This window comes from Equus quagga, chromosome 18, assembly GCF_021613505.1.
Source record: "Equus quagga isolate Etosha38 chromosome 18, UCLA_HA_Equagga_1.0, whole genome shotgun sequence".
In the NCBI taxonomy this organism is placed as follows: domain Eukaryota; kingdom Metazoa; phylum Chordata; class Mammalia; order Perissodactyla; family Equidae; genus Equus; species Equus quagga.
The window spans coordinates 1,356,808-1,367,736 of NC_060284.1; the positions used below are offsets into that span (position 1 = coordinate 1,356,808).

The 10,929-nt window shown below is 41.4% G+C and overlaps 1 protein-coding gene across 4 annotated transcripts in view; it reads right to left on the reverse strand.

Moving 5' to 3' along the window:
• Positions 1–518: 518 nt before the first annotated feature.
• Positions 519–10,929, reverse strand: part of TM2D1 (TM2 domain containing 1) — a 38,419-nt gene continuing 28,008 nt past the window's right edge. The window contains exons 6-7 of one of the 4 annotated variants that reach the window (XM_046645355.1): positions 2,552–2,681; positions 519–844 (exon numbers count right to left, since the gene is read on the reverse strand). In XM_046645355.1, the coding sequence (XP_046501311.1) occupies positions 2,571–2,681 (111 nt within the window). In that variant the 3' untranslated portion in view covers positions 519–844; positions 2,552–2,570. The other 3 variants (XM_046645356.1, XM_046645360.1, XM_046645358.1) reach the window with 3 other exon arrangements.

A 10,929-nucleotide genomic window follows, 5' to 3' on the forward strand; every position in this document is an offset into this window, starting at 1 on the left:
TCTTGAAACCTTTCTCAACACAGCAGGAAGAACCAGTGCCACTGGACAGGCGCGGCTTCCTTCAGGCTCCGATGCGTCACTTAAGGCAGCTGTGCTGGCGGTGCGAACAGACAGCAGGCATTAATCGTCTGTTCGGTGCTCCCACCTTGTCCGTACAGCTTCAGCGATAACTGCACTGAGCTAGGTGAGTCAGCATCTGGTCTGCCAAGAGCTACTCCATCACTCCCAGAGCAGAAAGGAAGAAGTGCACCCTCCAGAGGCCTGAATCCACCAGAGGCGCTGGCGTTGCCTCAGGGTTTCAGGCTCCTGATGATCTTCACCTCCCCGGATACCAATGCAAAAAGCTGGATCTGAAAGCTGCAGACAAACAGGTGGGCTGTCACACACAAGCCTGCAGCCTCAGGCAATATAAATGTATTTGTTCACACCATGGATTAACTGCTTTCAAGGATCAAAATGCAGGAGACAGCCACATTCAACATTTAAGAATGTTTTCTTAATAAGAAAGCACTAAAAAATGTGAGTAAGTCATACTTTTATTTTTCAGAAGCGTAAATGACAAGTGGCAACTGTCTTCAGAAAAGACATTAAATACAAGGGTAACAAGCTGTCTATCTCACGGAGACAGTAGCCTGAGAAAGACACCATTACCACACAGCTCTCAAGAAAGTCCTGTTAAATCAACCTCAGAATAATATGCTTTTAACTAAAACAACAAAACAAAAACATCAACCACGACAAAAAATTATACAGAATCCATAAGGTGGTATGTGAAGAAGGAAAAAGGAAAATCTGGAAATCCACAAACTGAGAGGTCTCTATTAGAATCAAGGAGGCCCAAATCCTAAAACAGAAAAAAGAAATACGTTAAAACACAATATTTTACAAGAGTCTAGTGAGGTTACCGGTCCAATGCAGACGCACGTTTTATGCTTCATCTGCTCAGGACACGCCCTCTTACTTTTGCAGCCCTTCTCTAAATACTGCAGAGGGCTCACCGGAACGACAGCACAGAGACCTGCCTTCTCAACGGGCCCTTCAGTCTGAATTTCACATTTGAGTCTGGAATTCCAATTAAGTGTTTATATAACAGGCTACAGAGAATGGAATTGCTTCTTAAATCACATCTGCTTAATTTTTACACATTATGGTTTAAACACAATCTATAAACTTTCGAAAGAGATAGAATTTACAGTATGAAAATAAGGTTACATGAAACTACACAACCCTTCTCATAAGCAGGAGTAGCAATTTCCGAAATGAAGATGCTTAATACAGAACGATACAGCAGTGGGGGGGAGGGGCGGCCCCAGATGTGCACAGAAGACCTCAGCTCCACATCCCGCTGTGCACTGATTAGTTGTGTGTCAGTCTCAGCTTTCCTAGGTCTCATTTTGTTCCCTGGTAAGAAGAGGCAAGTGGATCTCTCAGCTTCATTTCCACTTTAAACCCAAAGACTCATCGTTTACAAGATTTGAAAAACTGTTTGGACGATCAGTTGAATAAATTCCTCAGGTCTTGACTGGCTCTGTCACTGTTCAACTCTCACGACAATAACTATAAAGCGATTCCACACTTTCACTGTGATAAAAGGGGAAATCTACCTGAAAGACAAAATTACACTTCACATCCTACTTATAGACTACAACACAGAGAATAAACGTCCGCTCCCTTGCTGGTCTCTAGAAGCACTCTCTGAGAGTGAAACTCTGAACTGAAAACCCTGGGTCTACACCTGCCGCCAAAACAGCCAGCCTGACTTTCCCTCCGAAAGTCAAGTGTGGCCCAGAAAGGACCCCGTTCCTTATGTCACACGGGACTTCTCCCTGGCAGAGAATGAGTGCACTCGGGAATGTTTTCCTGATAGTCTACCAAAATCCTGAGAAAAAAATCTAGCATTATTGGAAGATTACTTATTAGGAGACTAAGGTACAGTCATGGAAATAAACACCTGTGGTAGCAGAGTCCTAGAGACCAGAGAGTTGAACCAGGAAGACCGATGTTGTCCCTGGCTTCTCCAGGTGTATTATCTAGTGAAAGCCGAGGCCAATCAACAACTCTCATGGGCAGGGCCAAACTCTTGGTTAGAACAAATTCTTACAGTTCTTCAGGGTTGAGAATCTATTCACTTTCAGGCTTAAGGAAGGGGAAGAAAGAGGTTCAAAGGTCATATTGACCCAGGAGAGAAGGACAGCAGAAAAGATGTGCTGTATTGCACTACCTGCAACACACACTTTTGTCACAACCATCATACAACACTATGGAACATCTCGCTTTGACGTGATTTTTTTTCTTGTGAACTTTGCCCTCTAACCATATTCACTGCAAAGAACGAGAGTCTGAACTGAGAACTGCAGGAGCGATGAGCACACATAAAAATACTCTGTGGAAGGGAGAGATGTCTTCGGCATATGCAGACCTGTGTTTCTTGACAAGCAAAATGAGAGGTTTACACCACTAGATGATCTCTTAAATGTCCTATGGTTCTCAAACTCTCATAATTTTATACAGATAATAAACTATAATTAAAGTTACATACACATTCACTTACTGTTTCTTTTAGAAAATATTTACGGATATAACTGCGTCTTTCTAAACGTCTCATTAGTAATACTCAGTCTTGTAAGTCTGGTTCCATAATAATCTATAATGTAACTACTTCCATCTGAAGGTCCAACAATCTAGAAGAGAAAATTTTCAAAATTACTCATTTTACAAAAGATATTTTCACAATACTTTGAGTTTACTTTTCTTAGTTGTTAATAAAATTAATTTCAGTAGCACCAAAAACACAACTAACAAACTAACTCAAGCAAAAAAAAATTAATTCAGTGGCTCACGCAGCTGAAAAGGATACTGGGGAGGGTCCCAGGATCAGAAGAGTTGCCAGTCCGTGCCCCGCGTGGCGCCCAGCGGCCTCCCTGCCTCTCTGCTTGGCTCTGCTGCCCGAGCTCAGCAGAGGCGCTCCCAGCCGGGCACCAACGGCTCCAGACGCACATCCTGGAAGCGCAGCAGCTCCCGACAGGAAGAAGGTAAACTCTCCCTGCTCAGTGTGTATATACCAATCCAGGAAGGACTCTGACTCATCTGCTTGGTTTTCACGCCTATTGCTGGACAAATTACTGTATCCAAGGGAAAAGGATTAATATGATCGGCCGAACCAGAAGACGAGCGAATGTGACTGCCAGTCCCACTAGAACCACACGGAATGCAAAAGGAGGAGAGACAGAAAAAAACCCACACACTCATCAGTCATTTTGTCCACTTAACCACATTTGTGACAATCTGGTTAATATGACCTCCACAAGCTATCGTTCAAGGTAGCAATCTTCAAACGGTAGCCTTAGGGGTACACAAAGATTTACCAAGGTGTGTGTGAGCCCAGACAGTGTTAAGAGAATCAACTCTGGGACCTTAACTCCCACAAACACTCTCTGTAAAGCTGACCCGCCTGATAACTACCACGGTGGAGGCACCACGCGAGTCCCCCTTCACTGCGGTCCTTCTCGGCCTGACACACACCTCCCATCAGAGCACACCCTGAGTCCTATGATGGCACGCTGCCGTGAGGACAAGGGCCTCTGCTGTGCCAAACAAAGCGATCGTTCAAAATACTGGACTCCGGGAAATCTCCTCTAATCAAGAGTCCAAAAGTAGGGTTTGCCACATCTTGTTCAAAAGATGCATTTCCAGTAACATTTTACATTTTTTTTATTAAAAATAATTTGCTAAAATTTCTAACATTTATGCTGTTTTGATCAATTATATATCATTAATAACTATAATGACAGCTCAATCCAGAAATCACAAAAAATTTAAAAATGTTTTAATGTAAATGAATAAGATGATCAGTAGATTTCAAGCATAAAAATATGTTACGTTAGGATAAAATGCTATGGGAGAATAGGAATAGAATAAAAATTCAAGGAGAAAAAGAAACAATGTAAAAATTATAACAGTTAGTGAAGGGTTCATTAGTGTCTTTTTAAAGTGAATGCTGTGAGTATTAAGCCAAGAAAAAGAACGGGTGACGAGAAGTCACAACATGTTTTGAGACTATAGGAGGAAGACAAAGAAAAGTAAAGCCTGGCCAGCAGAAATAGGCCACACCTTATGGAAAAAATTGCCTAATTTGGAATATGTGCACAAATTGGAACCAGCCTTCTGTCCTATTATCTTTTTCTTCCTATGCCATCTCCCTTGACAATCTCACTTATTCCTGTTGAAAAATTGGAAACAAGGAAAATAGAGGGTTGAGTGACCCTTTAACAGCATGCTTTTCTACTAAGTCCACCTGAGGCACACCTGACTCTCATGGAAATGGAACTATTTAACTAAAACTGATCAGGCCCCAGACGTTCCACAATCTTGTCAAGTTAGCAGCTGCCATGTAGAAAAACGATAAGGGGTTGTTTCTGTTTTGTTTCCCTGTCCTGTGGACAAGGTAGCCCCAAAGCTGAGTCTTACCACCTGGTAATACATGATCCCATTTTGCACCCACTTTAGCCATCGATGGCAGCACTTCTTCCCCCTTGAACTATGCAGTGCCGGCTGCTCAGCACCAGCCGTATCATGGTACTCCAGGCCTCTTTCCAGAGACAGGCGCAGCCTGGGGGGGCGCAGAATTCTCACCAATCGCTGGGGGACAAGTTCACTGGGGGCCTTCTGCCCGCAAGAAGACGTGCGTGAGAGGAAACAGGTCTTTTTCTCCCTCTGAAAGTAACTACATAAGCAAATGATGCTAACCAAAGGAACTGAAGATGGCAAGAGAAACAAGGGGGGAGGGGAGGGAAGGGGGGAGGGAGAGAGGACGGGTTTGGGTCCTTCCCTATGTTCTCTAGCTCTAAATAAACAAATCTGAGAACTACCTTATCTCCAGATATATTATTACAGCCAATTTAAACTGAGGTTTCTGTTACTTGGGGCCCAAAACTCCTGATAACGCACTTGTCTTCAACGCCTCCTACACACACTGCCAGATCACCAAGCACAGCACTGCTGCTATTCTCTGTGAAGAGAACTTGAAGAGCTGCACCAAAGGCAACCAAATCAAGTCAGTGCGGGAGAGCACCGGACTGAAGAGAAAGCTGTCAGCAGGCCGCTGCAGGGTTAATCCTCTCTGGACAAGCCACAAAATGAGGACTGGAACAAGCTGACCGATACGGTACTTTTTAAGTTCTATACCTTGTCTGACTTGTCTGACTATGACGTTTAAATGCAACACCTCTACAAGGTATTGTCAACATACTTTTCCATGAACTATCCCATCAAAGAAGAAATTGCTATCCCTGCTTAATTTTTAAGAAAACTATCAGCTGCAAAGATTTCAATTCTTCAAATCCATATTCCTTCACCAAAATTAGAAATTAAACCTGTTTTTGAGCATCTTATATATGCTTATGTACAACACGTGCCAATTATGAATTCCTCTATTATGAGTCTATTATTGTATTATTAATTACAAAGTTACAAATTTTAAAAAATAAGCCATACTGGGAAATTTTTTACTCAGCTAAATATGCCTGTGTCCATTTGTTCACTGACAACAGAGTATGAAACCTAACCCTATGAGTGTACTTCTCTGCTGAGTCATGGCCTGAGGCCCAATCTGCAGCATGAAGCCCTTCCGCTCAACTAGCTGGGGGGCATTTCCGAAGTCTGCTGGGGGAAGCAAGACCACTCATACACTTTACTGCAATTGACCGAGCGAGAGGCTGCTGCAGGCCTTCACCTTACACGAGGGGAAACAGGAGGGCCACTACACTATGGGAAGATATTTCGTACAATGGATGTCAATGTCCCTTGTGTGGGAAGCCCTAAAACCACAAGAAAGCAACTTCATATCCCTCTCTATTATTTGCGTGACTACTGTAACAAATTACCGCAAATTTACTGGACTAAAACAATAGAAATTTACTCTCTCACAGTTCTAGAGGCCAGAAGTCTAAAATCCAGGTATCCGCACAGCCGCGGCCCTACAGAGACTAGGGGAGAATCCGCTCTAAGCCTCTCTGGCTTCTGGTGAATCAGCGAGCTGTGGCTCCCGGCGCTCGTGGCCACACCACTCCAACCTCCGCCTTTGTCTTCACTGCCTTCTCTTCTGGGTGTCTGTCTTTTCCTCTTCTGTCTCCTATAAGGACGCTTGTCATTGGATTTAGGGCCCACCCAGATAATCCAGGATTATCTTTTCATATTAAGATCCTTAACTTAAACGCATCTGCAAAGACCCTTTTTCCAAGTCAGCTGACATTCACGGGCTCCAGGGTCTGACACGGGCTCTTTTGTTCTCCCACACTCTCCTACGGAGAGGGCTGGCGATGGTTTGCAGGAAGGGAGTGGAATTTAATTTCTTCTTTCATGTCACTTCTGATCTTTTTCACCATGAAATTTTATTTGCAGTGTAAATGCAAAAAATCTTGAACTGTTTACTCAAACGGGTATACTTTTCTGTAGGTATAAAGTCTCTAGGAAGAAGAGTAAATCAGAAAACTTTAGAAATAGATATTAAAGTCAAGAATGTTAAGAAGTGGTCACCAAATTTCCTGTTGTTTTTCCATTCCTCACCTTTGATCTCCACTCCAATTCTCTACAACGCTCACCCACCCACCCATGGCACCCACACAAATAATGGGCAGACACTTAACTTGGCATATGACTTGGATATGTATTTACTCTTAAAAAGCATGTGATGTTGTTTGAATAACTATGTATTTTTAATTTACTTGAATAATGTTTCTGAAGATCTTGGTCAGTTTTGGACTATTTTCACAGTACACTATGATCGTAAGACACTTCCATGTGGCTGTCTGTACACACAGGTAAGTGTCTGTGATTGCCAGCTGGTGTTACAGAGGACACATCCACCCTCCTATTAGTGTGCACAGCCAGGTGGATGCCAACTTCCTGCCACCACAGACATCTCTGCACATGTCCTCTTGTGGACAGGAGCATGAGTTTTCTGGAGTAAATGCCCAGAAGTATCTCTCTATTTACATATGAGTCATGTGGGTGATTCTGTGACTCACCCATTAGTTTATTGTGCTCATTCAACTACTAGGCTCTCCACCATTTTCTTCTTGATTTGCAGAAATCATCTGTATATTCCACATATCAATTCCTCTGGGCAGTATCCATTTACACAGTCTATTAACTGTTACCTTAATCTGTAGTATCCTTTTTAAAAACTAAAAATTTCTTAATTTTAATGTAATCAAATTCATTTTTTTTCCTTTATGGTTTATGTTTTTGGACTCTTGTTTAAGAAGGTTTAATCCAGGGGCCGGCCCGGTGGCGCAGCGGTTAAGTTCACACGTTCCGGTTCTCGGCGGCCTGGGGTTCGCTGGTTCGGATCCCAGGTGTGGACATGGCACTGCTTGGCAGCCATGCTGTGGTAGGCGTCCCACGTATAAACTAGAGGAAGATGGGCACGGATGTTAGCTCAGAGCCAGGCTTCCTCAGCAAAAAGAGGAGGACTGGCAGTAGTTAGCTGAGGGCTAATCTTCCTCCAAAAAAAAAAAAAATAAGAAGGCTTAATCCATCTAAGGTCATGAAGATATTCTCTTCAATTAGCTTTATTTTTTTGAGGAAGATTAGCTCTGAGCTAACATCTGCCGCCAATCCTCCTCTTTTTGCTGAGCAAGACTGGCCCTGAGCTAACATCCATGCCCATCTTCCTCTACTTTATATGTGGGATGCCTGCCACAGCATGGCTTGCCAAGTGGTGCGTAGGTCTGCACCTGGGATCTGAACCAGGGAACCCTGGGCCACTGAAGCAGAACATGTGCACTTAACTGCTGCACCACTGGGCCAGCCCCTCAATTAGCTTTATACATAAAAGTTTATCTTCTCATAGGTAAATACCCAAAAGAATTAAATAGAGATTTAAACAGATTTTGTACGCAAATATTCACAGCAGCATTATTCACAATAGCTAAAATGTGGCAACAACCCGAGTGTCCATCAACAGATGAACATATAAACAAAATGTGGTCTACATATACAACAGAATATTATTCAGCCATAAAAAGGAAGGAAGTTCTGATACATGCCACAATATCAATGAACCTTGAAAGCGTTATGCAAAGTAAAATAAGCCAGACACAAAAGGACAGCCATTGTATGATTCCACTTATATGAAATACCCAGACAGAGACAGAAAGCAGATTAGAGGTCATAGGGACTGTGGGGGGATGGGGAGCTCCTGCTTTATGGGTCCAGAGCGCCTGTTTGGGATGACAAGAAAGTTTTGGAAGTAGATAGTGGCGATGGTTGTGCAACATTCTGAATGTAATTAACGCCACTGAACTGTATACTTAAAAAAGGTTAAAACTGCAAATTATATATATATATTTTACCACACAAAAAGGAGATTTATTTTATTTGAACTTTATTGATGATATGGTTTTGTTTGTAATTTATAAACTTTTGATTTTGTTTGTATAAGTTTCCGTAGCATTCTAATAAAAATAAAGTAATTTTAAAGAAATGTGGTGACCAGAAAGTCCTTTAACACCTAAACTTAACGGATCTGACCTCCCATTGAGCGGCTTTGCCTCGTCCTTGACGTCACACCGCTTAGGGAACACCAATAGTTTATCAATTTTAAATTTGAAATGTTGAATGAATTAAGGAGCGAAAGGAAAAAATAAGAATACTTTATACAACTCTATCAATGTGCCCTTTTCCTATATAACCCACTTCTGAGTTTCTCCATATAAAGAATGCAAATATTAACACTGGTGAGATCAAATCGTCTCCTGAAGACCGATTAACCTGGTGAAAACGTAAAATGACTCAGCTGTCTGCACTGGAGGAGAACGATGCACCCTGTGTCCGTCCCAGTTCCCCCAGAGAAGTACATTTACATTCTCTTAAAAGTCAAAGTCCATTTTTGTCTCCATAGCTGACTTCCGTGTGTAGTTAATTTTCATACGAGGCTGTTAAAACCATCTGCTTAGTCACATTTCAATGAGGCATCAAATTCCCAGGGAGCGCAGAGTTGCGCCTTCAGAAGCCTGGCTTCACCTGGTCTGAAGGCCTGTTAGTGTCAACGCTGAATGGACGGAAGCCCCATTCCTCAGGGAGGCTAAGACTCACATCACCTCTCCCGAGGGAGACACAGCTGTGGGATTGCTCTCAGAGCCAGCTTAAGGAACGTCTGCTGTTGGAACATTCCTTTAATTCACCAAATAAAAATCTGCCCACAGGATAAGCGAACTGAGTGACATCTACCTAAACAAGGTCACGGGACAGAGCAGAGGCTACACAAATTCTCAGTCTCTTCAGTTTTCCAGTTTATTTTCCCAACAAATCATACGAGGGTTAAATAAATAATGCAGACAGCTGTTTCAGACTTGACGTCTGTGAAGTGTCCACTGGTTCAAACCCTGCTCCCCCTCTAGTGACCGAGCGAGGACTGCAGCCCTCCCGGCGCTGGCAACAGACTTAGCACAACCACAGGCTCGTCCTCCCTGCGATCCCAGCATGCATTTCACGGCCCAGGTGTGGGCTGTGTCTCTGACCAAACAAACCGGCTCGCACAGAAGTGAACCTGGAACCACAGTCTTATTTATGCTCTGAAGTGAAAAGCCAGGGCTTTAAAAAATTTTAGTAAAATTCAAAGAATTTAAACATGATAAAATCAAGATAACTCTTTTTTATCTTAAACCTGCAGTTCCCAAGGAAAGATTTTATTTCTGATAAGTGAAATCTCATTATCAGACCACTCTTGGGATAGTTAGATTGTAAGTTCCTTTACAGCAACTTATTATACTTAATTGGTGCTCACTAAACCCATTTTCATTACTAGCACAAGACCTACTATTTACAGTTTATCACACCAACTTTTTATTCATTACCTCTCAAATGACTTTATGAAATTTAGAACTTTAAGGTCCTAAAGAAAAGCAATCGTTTTTAAAAAATGCCCATTTTTAGTTCTTCATGTTCCCTGTAATTGGCACAAAGCCACACTTTTCACAAGGTTTGCTGCATTCAGTTCATGTCAGCAAAAACTTTTGAGGGCATACCCTATGTGTAGCATACTACTAGTGCCACAGGGGATTAATAAAAGTCTTTTTTTCCTCAAGAAATTTATGTGTGACAACTCAAACCTGGTGTGTAAAAGTTAAAAAATAATATAAACGCAGTATATAATCCTATATACTTTTATAAAGTTTTAGCAGTGCTAAAATGAGTTACATATATTAAATGCCAAACTAATGAGATATTTTATAAATCTGATAAATTTATTTATAAAATTCATAAATGCATTAGAGATTATGCCTTTCTGCGAATTTCTGCTGCTTATATAATTATTAGTCCTTTAAGAATATCTACTCTCTGATGTTAACAGAAATGAAACTAATTTCTTCCATGATGCATAGAATTGTATAATATTGTCACAAAGAATCCCAACATACTTCCTTCTAACAACTTTCTACATGCCAACTCATATTTCCATTTTCCCTCTACCCATCTTCCTATTTCTGATTTATGGCTGTCCTGTCTCCACTTAACAGAAGAAATTTCTTGTCTTTTTTTTTTGGTGGAGTACACATCAGTGGTTTTGATATAATTAAAAATATCCAGGGATCAGCCCAGTAGCATAGTGGTGGCCAGACTGTCTGGCGTGTCTTGTATAAACGAGAAAGGAGGTTTAAACGAAATTAAAAAATTCTCATATTTTTTTCTCATAAAAAAACTTAAACTGTCTAATCTATCCTGCATGATACATATAAAAATATCAAGCACAAAGGAATGAGTGTTTTAAAATCTTCAGAACTGCCTTATGAATAACTATATATACGGTAGTAATATAGTATAGTTACCTATAATAACTATATATACGGTAGTCATATAGTACAGTTACCTATAATAACTATATATACGGTAGTAATATAGTACAGTTACCTATAATAACTATATATA